The sequence below is a fragment of the Aspergillus viridinutans genome (assembly GCF_018404265.1).
Source record: "Aspergillus viridinutans IFM 47045 DNA, scaffold_4, whole genome shotgun sequence".
Taxonomy (NCBI): Eukaryota; Fungi; Ascomycota; class Eurotiomycetes; order Eurotiales; family Aspergillaceae; genus Aspergillus; species Aspergillus viridinutans.
Genome location: NW_025091220.1, coordinates 499,223 through 514,636, shown reverse-complemented (window position 1 = coordinate 514,636; position 15,414 = coordinate 499,223). Strand labels below are relative to the sequence as shown.

The 15,414-nt window shown below is 49.3% G+C and overlaps 6 protein-coding genes and 2 non-coding genes across 8 annotated transcripts; 5 read left to right on the top strand and 3 right to left on the bottom strand.

Moving 5' to 3' along the window:
* Window positions 1-1,123: 1,123 nt before the first annotated feature.
* Window positions 1,124-2,346, top strand: Aspvir_006194 (F-box protein; the record flags this gene model as incomplete). Its single annotated transcript, XM_043269400.1, has 2 exons — window positions 1,124-2,110; window positions 2,200-2,346. The coding sequence occupies 2 exons, from the start codon at window positions 1,124-1,126 to the stop codon at window positions 2,344-2,346; spliced, it is 1,134 nt and encodes a 377-aa protein (XP_043125335.1).
* Window positions 2,347-2,975: 629 nt separating this feature from the next.
* Window positions 2,976-4,742, top strand: Aspvir_006193 (uncharacterized protein; the record flags this gene model as incomplete). Its single annotated transcript, XM_043269399.1, has 3 exons — window positions 2,976-3,353; window positions 3,430-3,630; window positions 3,714-4,742. The coding sequence occupies 3 exons, from the start codon at window positions 2,976-2,978 to the stop codon at window positions 4,740-4,742; spliced, it is 1,608 nt and encodes a 535-aa protein (XP_043125334.1).
* Window positions 4,743-5,175: 433 nt separating this feature from the next.
* Window positions 5,176-6,794, top strand: Aspvir_006192 (uncharacterized protein; the record flags this gene model as incomplete). The annotated part of the gene is made up of 4 exons (XM_043269398.1): window positions 5,176-5,627; window positions 5,702-6,366; window positions 6,419-6,454; window positions 6,508-6,794. 4 exons carry the CDS (start codon window positions 5,176-5,178, stop codon window positions 6,792-6,794), a joined length of 1,440 nt encoding a protein of 479 aa, XP_043125333.1.
* Window positions 6,795-7,249: 455 nt separating this feature from the next.
* Aspvir_006191 lies at window positions 7,250-7,337 on the top strand. Its single transcript has one exon. It is a non-coding gene; the product is annotated as a tRNA-Asp (tRNA).
* A 798-nt stretch (window positions 7,338-8,135) lies between these two features.
* Aspvir_006190 lies at window positions 8,136-8,220 on the bottom strand. The gene has a single exon. It is a non-coding gene; the product is annotated as a tRNA-Asp (tRNA).
* Window positions 8,221-8,523: 303 nt separating this feature from the next.
* Aspvir_006189 (rRNA-processing protein PWP1) lies at window positions 8,524-10,221 on the bottom strand (the record flags this gene model as incomplete). The annotated part of the gene is made up of 2 exons (XM_043269397.1): window positions 8,524-9,886; window positions 9,956-10,221. The coding sequence occupies 2 exons, from the start codon at window positions 10,219-10,221 to the stop codon at window positions 8,524-8,526; spliced, it is 1,629 nt and encodes a 542-aa protein (XP_043125332.1).
* Window positions 10,222-10,652: 431 nt separating this feature from the next.
* Window positions 10,653-10,985, top strand: Aspvir_006188 (COX assembly mitochondrial protein; the record flags this gene model as incomplete). Its single annotated transcript, XM_043269396.1, has 2 exons — window positions 10,653-10,686; window positions 10,741-10,985. 2 exons carry the CDS (start codon window positions 10,653-10,655, stop codon window positions 10,983-10,985), a joined length of 279 nt encoding a protein of 92 aa, XP_043125331.1.
* Window positions 10,986-11,273: 288 nt separating this feature from the next.
* Aspvir_006187 (rRNA-binding ribosome biosynthesis protein UTP23) lies at window positions 11,274-12,398 on the bottom strand (the record flags this gene model as incomplete). Its single annotated transcript, XM_043269395.1, has 3 exons — window positions 11,274-12,079; window positions 12,150-12,239; window positions 12,311-12,398. The coding sequence occupies 3 exons, from the start codon at window positions 12,396-12,398 to the stop codon at window positions 11,274-11,276; spliced, it is 984 nt and encodes a 327-aa protein (XP_043125330.1).
* Window positions 12,399-15,414: the final 3,016 nt, after the last annotated feature.

The window sequence follows — 15,414 nt, the reverse complement described above, 5'->3', positions numbered from 1 at the left end:
CTTGCATTCTCTTTGATAACTTATTGCAAGGGGTCTGTAAGCACCCACATGCTTATCCTAGGTCTAAACAGCGTGTGCAGTGTTATGCCAGACGGTCATACAACAGCATCGTTGTTATTGTCTGCTTTGTTCTCCTGTTTTCCGCACTATACATCCCTTTCCATGTGGAAAAATACGTAGCCGGTTGAAGCGCGACCATGGTGTGCTGCCAACTGCCACATAATCCCATATATAAGCGAGAGAGAGTTCCAAAATTGAAGCGTCTATCAAGATTGATGCCAACTTGCATGGCCTTGGTTGCCTCGCCTAAGGCACATTGTTCCGTTGTTGCCTTATACAGACTGTCATCATTCTTTGTCTTATTTGGCACATTCCTGGACAACCTCAAAGTCAAGGATTCCTCGGAGAATATATCATCAGGATTGAATATTGATGGAGAAGAACAAGGCAGGAGAACCGTATTACTCCAGAGAAATGAAAGGGGTGATTGAGTGAGAAGGTTGGAAAGTTCCTGCTGTAGTTGAGTTGCAATAAACAGGAGCAGTGCACATTGATACAGCTTGGAGGTTCAACTTTTGGTCACTTACAATACTGAACAAATTCCCAAATTTTGCTCACTCGGCTCAGTGAAAATACCTCACAAGCCATCATCATCTGTGCCATGATAATACGCCAAAGATAGAAACGCAGGAGCTTTACCAAGGCCTTCACTCGCATCGCTTCCACTATACCGCGTCGAGCACTAAGATCAGGCTCCTCTAGGTAAGCCAGACGTCTACATGAAGTCGAAGGCATTTTTGTTTGATTTTTGATTGAGGCATCATCTTTTCTCTTTCTTTCTTTCTTTTTTTTTTTTTTTTTGAACAACATATTGATCTTGAAATCCTCAGTTTGTTCAACAACCGTATGCTGAACATCACATTGTGTACATAGGCAATAGATGCTCCTCGTCTTTACGCCTAACCAACATTTCTTGGAGCAATCATTCTGTGCTTCAGCCGTTGCCACTATATTGCTTCTGCTGAAGGAACAAACAACGAAACCGGGTTAGACGTGGGACGGCGACGAGTTCAGGAATTGCAAGCAGTGTTAGTTGACGGCGTCGAGAATACTCTGGTTCAATATGTCGGACAAGATCAGTCTCCTACCATTAGAGGTACTTCTCTCCATCCTGGCGTACCTACCTTTTGAGTCTCTCCTCGCCTTTGGAGGAACATCTCGCGCGAATTTCAAGTCTCACGCCCTTTGCCTGAGACGTCTTCGAGTCGGAGTGTTCGAAAAGCGAGTCCATTCCATGATCTCTCTACTTCAGGCAGGCTGGGCTACACCCGATCAACTTTCTTCGTCTCATGAGAACGATGGTTCGAGGAGTGACTATACAATTTCCGTGATCCAACCAGGCATCTATGCAAAGCAAGGATTGGACGGAAAGCCACATGCTAAATGCAAGCTGCAAAGAAAGCAGGACATAAGCCCACAAGACGCTCAGGAGCAGACGGTACAAGCACAGAACAAAGTTCTCGCGCGACTGATGGATCGATACGGGCCTTCGTTGGTCAAGCTTGAGTTCATGGCCTACGATCTTGATGTCGATGGAGCAAAAGCGCTCGGGAACAGATGTAGACACGCGCTGCGCTATCTGGCACTGCGTTTCGAGCATCCACACATCCGCGACGGGCCGATGAGGCCAACCGCTTGGTATTATCCTGCGCCGGGTAGCACTGCTTGGAACTTACTCGCGGGCATAGGGAACCCCAAGGACATAGGGATCACCGGCCTTGATACTCTGATATTGGAACGATCAGGCATCACGCCATGGCAGTTGGCGATGCTTGTGGGGAAGAATCCTAGGCTGAGAGTCTTGAAGCTGAGGACCTGCCGTGGTGCCCAGCCGGAGTTTTTGAATTGGCTTGGAGGCGTTCAAAAGGGAAAAGACGATGCAGCGATACAAGGGCAGAGACTGGCACCTGGTGCGAAGCTCGAAGTTCTCTGGTTGGAGAATTGTCACCGTTTACTAAGCCATCCAATAGATGAGCAAAAAGGTAAGCAGTTGCCAGACAGCTCCTGTGATGAGGGCTTTGAATGGGTCAGAAATCTGTCAAACTTGCAAGTAAGTTTCTCACTCGAGGCCACACCCTTTCCAGTAGTTGGTCCTTCTTCTCGCAACTCCGGCCACAAGCTAACAATTCTTCCCTCCAGTCTCTTTCTTTCAGGGAGTGTGCATGTATATCGTCCGAGTATGTCGACAGGGCTAATAAAGCCATCTGGAAGATAGCAGAAGTCATTCTGCCGTATGCCTTTGTTACACAGAATTCAGCTATCGAAGTTGATCCTCTTCTTTCATAGCTCATGTATGAAATTATCATCTGTTGTTAATAGACCACGATGCTCTTCTGTGCATTGTTCATCTTTCTCTGCCCCATGAATCACAGTATGGTCCTGTCTATTTTATCCTATACGGCAACCATACAGCTGATATCTGCCCTGGCTGTTCTTGTAGCCTTATAGTCTCCTTATCACTACCAGAAAAGTAATTAGATTGATGTCAGGTATATGTCTCACAAGATTTTTGGTCAGCAGAAGCTATGCAAGACTCAGTGGGCAACAGTGTTCTCACATATTGATTCCTCCGCTTCACTCTGAACCAATATCATAACTGTTTATACTCAGTAGCTTGATGAGTGGCTCCTTTAGGGATGTCTGATGTAAGAAGCCTTTTTATGATCATCTCTGACGATAGTTATAGATACTCGGCCATGTCTTTCACAGTGAAGTGGTATCTGTGCACCAGGTCCTCAGGGACAACATTCACTAACCAGAAGCAAAGCACAACGCTCAACACATCAACACCTAGAATCACTCACCTTCCCTGTCCAGTTCTCACCACATACCCAGCCGCACTTTTCTCAGTGCTCAACCACGCGGCTTGACTGCTGACCCGCAATTCATAAACAACGCAGTGATCTCTACCAACCATGCGTAGATCAAGCTCTAGCTCTCACTCCTGGCAGACTGCCTTGCAGAAGGTATTCCGCAGACGCTCGTCTGAGTCGAAGGGCAAACAACCTGCTTTGGATGACGATTTCGAAATCGGCGAACACAAGGACGGCTTCTACAAGTACTCTCAAGAGATGCTTGAAGAGAAAAAAGAAAGATACAAGTACTCTCAAGAGATGCTCGAAGAGAAAAAAGAAAGATTCGAGTCTCGCACGATGCGTGCTTCAGACAGTTCCGAAGTTTTTTACATGCGTACTTCAGGCAGTGCCGAAATTACTTACATGCGTACTTCAGGCAGTGCCGGAGTTTCTTACATGCATGGTTCAGACAGTACTGAAGCTTCTTACGCTTCTGCTGTAAGTGGACTCGACATCCTTAGCAGGCAGTTTGCCAAACAGAGTTAGGGAAAAGAAACTGACAGAAAGTCAGCAGATGCCACCCATCGAAACCCCGACTCTTCCTTATACCATCGGCTCGTCTGAATGGCACTCTTTCGCTGCCCGTGAACAGCTTCTCGACAATCCTTACGGCAGGGCAGCTGCAGACAAATTTGGCAGTGTCATCAGCGTCTTCTCGAAGGTTTACACCATTGCCAAAATCCTTGCTTGGGCACTCAGGATGTATGGCGTGGAGGTAAGCAGGATAAGCCCTGAGACCTTCCAGTAAACTTTGTAGATCAGCACAGGAAACTGATGAGTGGCTTTCCCTCCCCACAGTTAGACGACGCCCCTGGAGGTATTTTGGCTCGCCTCAAGGACGCAGAAGCTGTTGTGAATACAGATTCTCTTGCTGAACTCATCGAGGGCACCGAAAAGTTTTATTATTCTCTGTATGCGAGACTGGTTATGGAGATTGCCAACGTTGAGCTCTGTGGTCACTTCGACCTTAACCTGCGCCGCATGCTCATTAAGGAAACGTTCACCCTTCCTGAAACTGGTCATCTCCGCGACATATTCATAACATTCAAAGACGTCCTGGATGCCCCGGAAGTTTGCAGTGGCCTTGATTACGACCTTGTTAAGCAGCACCAGGACTCAATCATTCGCCATGCTACCGACAAGCTTGCCATCACTGGCTTCTCTGCGCACGATCTTATCGGTTATCGTACCTCCATCTTGAAGATTGTCTCCGAGGAGACTCATCCTTTCGTTCTGAAGTGGAGAGGCCTCGTTTACCTGTATCAGATGCCGGGCGTCGAAACTATCACCGTGATGTCGGAGAAGTACCTGACTATCATGCCAAAGGTGACGGCTACCGATGACTTCCCGGCGACTGAACTTCCGTTCGTCAACCGCGACTCAATTCAGCTAGAAATTTGGCAGCGCGAGAACGTCCTTGATAACCGTCAGGCGACCCTGGCGAAGCTCGAGGGCAGGAGCGTCGGAGACATCAGACGCGATGACGGCAGACGTCGCCTTCTTGATTTCGTCAAAGAGAAGAAGTGCATCTGCCGTTCATCTTGCAGTTGCGCGACTGACTGCACAATGGATGTCTTGCTGCCCTGCCCCTGCTCTGAGCGCATCCTGCGCATCGTGCTGGCCAAGCGCCACGAGGCTGCGGGCGAGCAGGACTTCGGCCCCAGATGCGGCAGTTTGGCCAGAGCCTTCTTTGAAGGGCTGGCAATGGTCAGTCGCGAAGTTGCTCACTATGAGCTCGTAGCGGAGCTGCACCGCGCAATGCAGCTCTTCGAAGCAGTGGTAGGCAAGCAGCGCCAGACCGCTGCCACGGGCAATCGACTCGTTTGAAAGTCCTGAGTAACATGGCAACTCCAGTTGAGCTGGCAGGTCGTTCTTTCTGTTTCTCCTTTTTTTCTTTTATTTTCTCTTGACGCGATGAAGGCCACTTGCAAGGATGGATGACTGGGGGCTTCAAGGGGCAAATCGGAGGCGAAGGTCATGTATCTATCGTATTGGTCAAATACGAAATCCATGCAATCAAACTCGGCGATGACTGGCTCTCGGAGCAAGTTCTGCTACATATTGCTGTAATCATTGTCTCTTATGGGTGTTTGGCTGCGCTCAAGCCATAGTGAGCCAGCCATCTCCATCCGCCTTACCAACTCTAATCTCACCGTGGTTTTGGACCAGCGATAACGGAAAAGAGAGAAGGAAGCACTTCCCCCCAACCGCGAGGCAATCTCAGTGCGCTGAGAGAGTGCACAACTTATTTCACGCGGGCATGGTGACTCAGGATATAGTTACCACGATATTATTGATGATACGCAGCCCACAGTGGACCGCAGCGCGTACAACAAGCTCAAGGAGGCTAATCCGACCCAGCACGCCTGTGCGGCAGTATCGAGCCGCCGTCTGGCCTTCCTACGGCATCACTACCCCGGTTCCCGATCGTTACCCACATTCAAAGTCTCCATTCTGCTTCCAGACGGGCTACGCTCTGTGCGCCAAACGGCCGTCGCGCCCGTTCCCCCCGCCGTTCCTGTCTCCGCCGTCGTCGTCCTTCTCCGACCCCTTGACTACCCACTACCAGAGTCAGGATAAGAGATTATCCGTCGGGGGTGAACTGGTCCGCGGGCTGAACAACGGTGACGATGCAGTGCTTGTTGCAGACAATTTCATCGGGGTGAACGATGGCGTGGGAGCGTGGGCTACGAGAGAACGGGGTCATGCTGCGTGAGTGCACGACATCAGCCTCCTGTCTGTGCCACTTGAGATTTCATCGCTGATACCATCCTCAATTAAACCAGGCTTTGGTCTCGACTATTACTTCACTTCTGGGCCCTGGAGGCCGAGCGAGAAGTCGACAAAACCTCAAAACTAGATCCGGTCGAGTACCTACAACGAGCCTACGAGGAGACGATTCGCGCGACGACCTCACCGAATGAATGGCTGGGCACCACAACGACGGTGACGGCGCTTTTACACTTCACCGGTGACAATGCGGAAAATGCAAAGCCCTTACTCTACGTGACCAACTTGGGAGATTGCAAAGTACTTGTTATACGTCCGAGCGAGGAGAAGGTCCTGTTTCGAACTGCCGAACAATGGCACTGGTTCGACTGTCCTATGCAACTAGGTACAAATAGTGTGGATACTCCGCGGAAGGATGCAGTTCTTTCCGAGGTTCAGCTTGAGGAGGATGACCTCGTGCTGGCCGTGTCTGATGGAGTTCTCGATAATCTTTGGGAACATGAGGTCTTGACGATCACGCTCGAGAGCCTCAAGAAATGGGACGAAGGGCGTTTCGAAGAGAAGGATCTCGACTGGGCGCCCCCGGCCCACCTGTCAGATGAACGTATGGTATTCGTAGCCAGAGAGCTGCTCAAAGCTGCGCTGGCTATCGCTCAGGATCCATTTGCAGAGAGCCCATATATGGAGAAGGCTATCGAGGAGGGCTTGGCCATCGAAGGGGGTAGGTTTCGTTAGCCCTGCTGTCACGTTCCATGTTATTGACAATAATCTAGGGAAGATGGATGACATTAGCGTTGTCGTCGGTGCCTGTAAGAAGAGAGGGCGATGAGACAACCCTTTCGGAGATTCGTTCAACATTCAGCTACCTGGCCCAAACTCCGCCTTCCGGTCACGATTGTGACTTTGAGCTTCTCCAAGGAGGTCAGTCCCATAGGAGGGACCCTCATCAACGGGTCACATCCTGCGCTCGGGTCCGACGGCCAACTTGGCTCCACCTCCATTATGATTATTCATGTTCGATACCCGGAAACGTTCAAACGCCCAAGTTGTTTATCCACTCCCCAGATTGGATACACGTTGAGGTCGACTAACGGAGCTCCAACCGGCCATTCTTTCTCACGCTACGAGGCCTCGGATATTTCGATCTAATGCCCCCAGATGCTATCGCAGTGCTTTGAGCTTTGATACCCTTTAATGAAATGAATGATAGATTCGTGATACCTCAACGGTCGATTGCCTTGGCGTCTGACGTAATTGCACTGTGCATAAGTTACTGTTTAACTGTATCATATTTCAACCTCCAATCTCTCTGACTGTCCCCTTTTTGCCTTTTGGTGTTATTTTTGAACACCTCCTTACAATTGTTAATCATGGTATGCTCGAATGCTGTTGACACACTGGGCTGAACAATCCATCGAGCCATGATACAGTACTCTGTTGATATCCGAGCACCCCATTTCAACGAGTCTCCGGCTCGGAAATGCTGAACCATAGGCATTGAAATATGCGCTTCTTGCTTAAGGCCAGCCGGAAGTACCATGTCCTCTGGTAAATTAGGGTAATTAGTTCATAGAACCAAAATTTGGACATCCGCTCAACAAATATCCTCGATGGTCTAACGGTCATGATTTCCGCTTGTCACTCAATAGAGAACGAGCGCGGGAGACCAGGGTTCGACTCCCTGTCGGGGAGATATTTTTTGTACTGTTATGTTACTACATTGGTCCCGTCAGCAGATTCTATGCCATGTTGTCGCTTCCTTTTTTCATGGGCTGGATAATATAGATGTAACTAAGCAACACGCTGGTTACTGGCTACCCTTGACGGTCAACTTTCGCACTCGGCCAATGTATAGGTCGAAATATGTGGTTCCGCCACTGTGTATAACTAACCGTTATCTGGACGTGTCCCGAAAAATATGTAGAATATCTTGTCCTAGCCATGGAGCACTTGGAGGTAATCGAGACTCGAGGCATCCGATAGCAGCATTTCATAGTAGAATCTCGGATAGATACACCGCAGACCCTCCCCATGAAGTATGAGATCGTAATCCCCTGAGCAAGCCGGGCATTTCGAACCATGTCTCATGGCGCTGTTCGCTTCTCCTGGACAGATATGGAAGTCAAATGTGACGCGACAGAGAGCACATCCCTATAACTAGTAGCAACGGAAAGGGTTCAGACCAGAATCCGCCTAAGCCTAGTCAACTGTCCAGGTGTCGAGGCATTTCACATTTTCGAATAATGTTGCTCATAGAAGATCTGACGGGGGCGGCATTAAACTGGCTGTAGACGGATTGTCAGAGGAGTAGCTATCCAATATGCATTAAGGTTATATTACTGAACGGATACGAACTCGAGGCATATCGTCTCGAGCGAAGCTGCAAGCTGGTCAGACATTGAGTGAAAGGGGATTGGATATTAAAACAGTGCATCTGATCATTTCACTTCTAATGCTAGCAGATGGAATAGAAAGAAAAACAAAAAGATTCTCCCCGACAGGGAGTCGCCCTGGTCTCCCGCGCTCGTTCTCTATGAGTGACAAGCGGAAATCATGACCGTTAGACCATCGAGGATATGAGATGCCAAAATTCTCGATTTTTGACATCACAACAAAGAGAGATTACGAATCTAGTGCAGAAGGCTCGTGGATGGGTGCCCTACACCCCAGCCAGTCTTATGAGGGTATTGCGAGAACTGTAGCTTGCTTCAGAATTACAATCAGATCGGTCAATGCGTTCGACCGGGTATCTTGAATATGTTATAAACAAAGGTGTCGGGCTGTGTCAACATAAGAAAAGCAAATCATTCCATGCTTGAGTACCCATAATATAACTTTTGTCTTCCAAAAATAGCATTACCCATTTCTGTCATGCCCTCTAGTCCTCGTCCATCGATTCCCAGCCATCTCCGCCTTGTTGAGCACCGATCTCCTCCCCTGCGGCATCGTCGTCTGATTCATCATCGTCGGCTGGCAATCCGATAGTTCGTTCTTTGACCTCACCTTCAAGGGCGGGCATGCGCGACACGAAAGCTCTACGAACGGCCCCGTTGGTCGAGGTGTCCCAGATCTGGACCGTTCCCTTGCTGCCAGCCACCGCCAGCCGGAAGCCAACCTCGTTGTCGGGAGCGAAGGTGGTCGAAAACACCTTACCAACGTCCATCTTACGCGAGACGACCATGCTAGGCCTGTCGTTCTCGACGTTCCACAGCTTGACTTGCTTGTCCGTTGACCCAGTGACGAGGAAGCCAGGAATGGCCGGGTTGATGTCAAAGGATGACACCGAGGTGTCGTGCGCCTGCAGGGTCCAGACCGGTTTCGATTCCTTTGGTGTTGCAGGGATGTTTCGCACATCGTACCGGTAGACCATACCGGCATCTGTGGTGACATAGAAGAAGTTCGGGTCGTGAATATCCCAGCGCACGTTCTCGACGTCGGCATCCACTCCCCACCGTGCTTTCGCGTCGGGAGCTCTCATGTCAGCCGCCACCACGGTACGATCGTAACTACCGGTGAGCAGAACGGTGGCTTCCTTAGGGTGCCAGTCCAGCGAGCACACCTTGTCTGTATGATGTGTGTAAGATTTGGCGCACTTGGTGGTGTTGAGGTCCCACAGTTTTACTGTACGATCAGCAGAGGCAGATGCGAGCAAATTGCGGTGTTGGCGGTTTGCAGCCAAGGCGAGGACGGAGTCGACGTGAAACTCATCATTCGCCTTGGTCTTCTTCTTGGTCTTCTTAGCCTTCTTCATGTCACCTTCGAGCTCCGCACCGCCCTGACCCAGGATGGCGTTCGGGTACATGCAATCGACAATGTCCAGATCCCAGACCTCAATGTCGGGCTCCATGGTTCCTACAGCCACGAAATTGCCGGTAGTCCGGTCGCCCGTGTTTGCGCCAACAGGGAAATCCAGCCATTCAACGCACAGAGGGATGGCGGGCAGCATAATGTCGTGGTGTACGTAAAGGTTCGCCTCCTGGTCCTCGTAGACGTAGACTTCAAGGTGGGCCACCTCATCCTCGACCTTACCTGCAAGAAGCAAGTTGTCGGTGGGAAGGATCTGCAGCTCCTCTCTCTCCTCGTCCTCTTCTTCTTCCGGCATCACAAGGTATGGATCTTCCTCGTTGGGCTGGTGGTACGCCAGCGACTTGACGTTTCCGAACATGGTAATCTTCTCTCCTTCCTCGTCAACCTCATCGCTGTCGTAGTGATCTAGGTCGTATTCTTTCAAATCATCGTCACTAAACAAAGCGAGATTTAGAGTTAGTCGTGCCGATATTAGAATCGTGACAATCAAGATTAGCACCTACTCATTGAAACTTGTCTTGAACTTCTTTTCCTCGGAATCGTCCTCCATTGCGTCTTGGGCTTCCTCCTTATGATCCTCCTCCATCGTCTCGCCGTCCTGGTCCTTTCCTGCCCTGGCAGCGTCCAGATCGCCCTGTGCTTCTTCGAGCTGCATCCGAGCGAGCTTGGATATCCGGTCCATCTCCTCCTCGTCAATCTCATATTTGGTGGGGAACTGGGCAGCGACTCCCCGCCGCACCCAAGCGGTCGTAGTAATCATAGAAGACATCGTGAAGTGTTTCCCTCAGTAAATTTTGTTTTCCGTGGTGTTTGGTATACGCAATGACTGGTGAGCCAGTCAGGTATAAGTCCTGAGGCACGTCCAGATAAAAACCTCGCAGCAGCTGACTAGTAAATTGCAGCTTTCAAATCGATAATTGAAAATACTTTACCCCAAAGGCTATGTCGCTTTCTACCTAACGATAGATGTCAGATGCATTACCAGACTTTTTCTCTCGCTTTGACTTTTTTTGTGGTTGACTATCCTCCCCGCCCGGCAGAATCCCCTCTCCGGCTCTCACCGCTCGGCATCGCCTTCGGAGATTTCTCAAAGGCCGAGACTACCTTACTATTCGAAGACAGGTTCAAAACTGTTGAAATAAGTACTTTGACTGTCGCAATCAATCACGGTTCTACTCAATCCACATATCTATACGCAAAATGCATTCCCACCTACACACCCCCTACAATGCGAGTACGTTAACCCGCCATCCTGAAAAATGACAGTAAACTAACGGAGTATCAACAGACTGCGAAGAGATCATGACCGCTCTGGACGAATGTCACGCCCGCGGATTCCTTCACAAAGCCCTGGGCAACTGCAACGATATCAAGCGCGACGTCAATAAGTGCCTCGCTGAGGAACGGTATCAGCGCGCAAAGAAGAATCGGGACCAGGCTCGGGATAATCGGAAGCGGATCGAGAAGATCTGGGCCGAGGAAAGGGCTCTCGAGCAGGGTATGTCGCTCAATGGGGAGTCGAAGCAGCAATAGGGGCTTTGCCGACGAGTTGGAGGTTGACGATTGGGAAGGTGGATGGGGGTTGTTTTGCATGGTGGAGTTGTTGTCTTGGTTTGGTGCTAGGCGGCGTTTATGGTCTTATTCTCTCTTCTCATCTTTTGAGTTACCTGTATATATAGCCTGGACGAGTCATGTCTACATGTCAATGAGATTGATGGATATCACATTGTCTAAATTCAGAATATACATAGCTTGAAGACGGTACTTTTTAGTGCACTAGCCAACCAAACGCCTTACCAATGAATATAAATCTACAGACAATTATTCGTTCGGAACCGTTCCAGCCTCCGCCCCGTTTGAGGGCTCACCGGCGTAGTCATCATTTCCATCCCCCTTGAAACTCTTATGGTGGCGCCGTCTTCTCTTCGGTTTGGGTGCGCTTGATTCGCCTTCATCATTTGTCCTGTCCGGCGCCTCGTCTGATTTCTGTTCCTTCCGCTTCTCTTGTTTCGGTCCACTAGCCGTTTCTGCTGTTTTCTTCTTGGGTTTCTTCACACTCAAGGGATTAGGCCCTCTGGCCTTCTTCGGCCCACTCTTCTTCTTCTTCTTCTTCTCCTCACCGTCCTCGGTCCGCTTTCTCTTGCCTAAAACTGCTTCATCATTCAACCCTGCCCGGAATTTGCTGTTTTCAATCCCGTCTCGTACTTCTTCGGATGGCGTGCTCATTGGTTCGAGAATCATGACGGACCGTTTCACGTAAACAATCGGTACACCGGGGATAGATCGGGCCCCAATACGCAACTTCTGAGCCCGTCGCAGCGCATCCCGTGCCTGGTCATCACCTCGCTTTCTCTTCTTTCCATCACCAGAGTCGGCCTTGTCGGGGGCAGGAGGGTCTGCAGTAGCAAGAGTATAGTGCTCTTTATTCCGCTTGACTTCCTTGGAAGGTGACAGTAATGAAAGCAAGCATTCCACTTCGTCAATAGGTGTTGAGTCTTCGTTGTGCGAGCAGTGTCGCAATGGGAGGATCGTGGGTGGAGGGAGGTACATTGGGCGGTAGGGATTGTTGGTTCTTGGGTTGATAGGTTGAGATGCCATGATGGCTGCCAGGGAGCATTTTGTCAATACTATTAATTGGTATGTTAGCCCGTCGGTCCATTGTCCACTCGTGGTCAGACTTTGGATTCGAAGACATACATGGTTTGACTTTTCCTTGCAGTGTACGTTCAAGAGCAGGAATCAGTTCCATCTTGAATGAGTGGACAGCGCGAAGGAAATTCGAGTCAACTGGAAAGATTCAAGTGTTAGTATTGAAGACCATTTAAACGCAGCAATGCGTCCTTGCGAAGATGTAATACCCAAGACTTGATATGGTTCGCGGAAGCCAAATGCCATCTCATACTGATGCATGAGCTTGCGATATTTCTTGGAGCGTTTGGCCCTCATTTTGAATGAGAGGTCAATAAGTCTCTAAACACGGGAAAGAGCGGTGATATGATGGTGATTTTGCGAGCGAGATCTGACTACGTTCTACCTGATCCGAATCTTTTTGGACAGTCTCTGTTTTTCTGCCGGGCGGAAGCTGTGAGTGCTTTAGATGTGGTCAGTGCTCGGCGATAGCGATAGGCAGCTACATACAAGTTACAACTACGGTACTGAGGCACCAACTGGCGTTAACACAGCAAGTACCTGGGAGTCTACTTACAGATTCTCTGCGTCCTAACTACCGTCAATCTGCTTGCTTCTTTATGATATATGGTATATTTGTGACCTAGGAAACTGACTAGTCACCTGTTGAACCTTCGCATGGATTGGGGCTGTTTGACTCTCTGGTCAACCACAAAGTTGACAGGCTACAGAGTTCATTATTATATTACTTTTCGTTGACCTCTCGGACTCAAGGATATAGCCTCTTAAACAATGGGATGATTTAGAATGTGCAGACTGGACGGCGGTGTCCAGATTGATCAGGTGATTTCATCTGATGCAACGAGTCCTGCTGTCGAGCTTATGAGGACTATGTAGGAACAGCCAATGGAAAAAGAGTTTCCCACGAATTCCTGACCACTTGAATATTTTTCTGTATCAGACAGTTTGTGTGAATGAGAGGGGCCGAAGGGTTACATTTAGCGGACGATGTACATGCCTTTATCTGTAAGGGAAGCGAACCATCAGCCTATGCGGCGAGAGATACCGTACATACATTGGAACCCTCCCTCTGACTGCCTTAGAAAATGGAGGTGAACAACTTTTGTTGAACTCAAGGAGCGTTATGTCCTCTTTGGACAATGGGGCATTGGTGACGGCGTGTGTGATCATCCCCAAATGATGAAAGCATGACTAGGATTATACACGACAGTTCATCGCTGAAGGCCTCAGTTCTGAATGGGTTTCGACCCAAGAATTCAGGCTCAAGGGCAGCTGGCGGCGCTGAATGATCTCAAGGACAGGACTGACTAGGTACTGTGCCAGTTGGTCTGCCAGCCACATGGGTGTGGGATCACAATTACCGGCCTCAGCAATTAAAGATTGCATGTATCACATGCAAGGGACAAGACCATCATTCTTCTTCCTCGTCCACTTCTTACTTCAGTAACTTTTTGTTGTCCAGAATGCTCCAGGCAACCCAGTCTACATAAGAACTTTGACTTGAAATCGAGTCTAATCCACGAAAACAGTAGCCATGTTCATGCAATGTGCTATCTACAGCGCACTGACCGAGGACAGCAAGCCTCGAGCGAAGGGGCGCTCTGCTAAGTTTTTCCCACAGTGGGGCAGACCCACCATATCCGATTGACCCGTCGTTTAGATCCGCCTGGTCACTGAGATGAGGGCCTTGGATGAGTGATTCCCTCAGATGACTTTGATTCTGTGCAGCCCATTCAGCAAGGGTCAACCTAGAGAAGCTTAAGATTGTGAAAGAATCAAAGAGCTGCAGAATGCCATCAGTCAATTGTCATACGTCACAGTCGAGAACAGAGTTGTCAGCATGAGACAAGTCACCCGGCAGGATTGTTTCATCTTGACTGGTCAGCGGTCGAGGGGGCGGCACATGGCCCTTCTTACAGGCTGTCGTGTGGTGGTTCCTGGCGCCAGGCCAACACCGTTGCTTGAACTTTTGACTAGGCCAGCAGACTAAGGCACTGTAGTATTCAGGATTCGATCATACGATGTTACTGGCCGCTCCGTTGTTCATAGGAAGGACGACAACCATGCAAGGAACATAAATCCAAGTAGCAACTGATAATGAAGACAGCATTAGGCATTTGGCGTCGCCTGAGGGGAAATAGGAAAATGTTACTACTGCAAAGCCTAACTACCGTGTCATCTTAGAGTTGGAATTCAAGGTACCACTTTCCTGCAGATGAGAGACTGATCTTTTGTGACCGGGAATTCGAATCCTCTTCCACGTAAATTATTAATGTAAATGTGACTGCGTAGCAAGTGTAGCAGACAAAACGATCAATCCTCTGCTTTCTCGGACACATCGAATTGTAGTGTGCGGTTTAGCGCGTCGAAACCGCCAACGATTCGAGGGACCACAGACTGACTCGTAGAGCCAATCCGTCGGAGTACCGGAGAATAATCAATTCACCTTCACTTATAGATACCTGAGAAGATGAAGAATTAGGATTGTATAACTAAATGATCCTGAGCATCTGGAAGCCCAGGTTCCATGGTACCAGACACTGTGAGAACCACTATTCGTGCTGATCTCACCATAGGAAGAACCAAGAGAACAAAATACCGCACTGGGCAAAACACAAAGGCAAATATTTCCTTCCTATCACTATTCTTAGCTATCCAGTGAACCCAGCCAGCCGTCAAGAGAATTTCATCGAACAAACTGCGTAGAGCCCAAGGGTAAACGCTGGATACTCTTACAGTTGGCGCAGTGGCTGTTGGCTAAGGTAAGGTACTTGCCTCCATGGTTTGTGCTGTGGGCTCTGGAAACTTTGAAGAGAAGATCCACCCGTAAGGTACAGGCTGAAAATCTGGACAGCCAATCCTGAGGCCAACAGCCAGAGTGCCTGAAGGGAGTCGTTTTAGGGTCCTCCGTACACTGGCTGGCGTCGTCACTGGACTGGATCCTCCGACCGAACAGCCCAGAACCATTCTATCCCATACTTTGTTCACTCGCCTCCGCTGGCATTGGGTCTCCCTCGGGGCTTTCCCTTTTCTCCTTCTTCTTCTCCTCCTCCATTCCCTCCCTCTTCACTCCCTTCTGACCACTCCTCCCTGGGGGACTATCCTTCTTCATATTATTTCCATGTTATATTATTCTCTTCTTTTCTATATCCATTGATGGTCTTTTTTCTTCTTCCCTAGATCTCGGTATCTCTGGAATTTCCCTTCCTTTTTCAAATCTCTCAGTGGCGCGTCCTGGTTGTCCGCCTCTGATTTTCACTGTACACTGTACAGTCTGGCTGCAGCATTCTTGTGACCCCCCTTGAGTCACTTA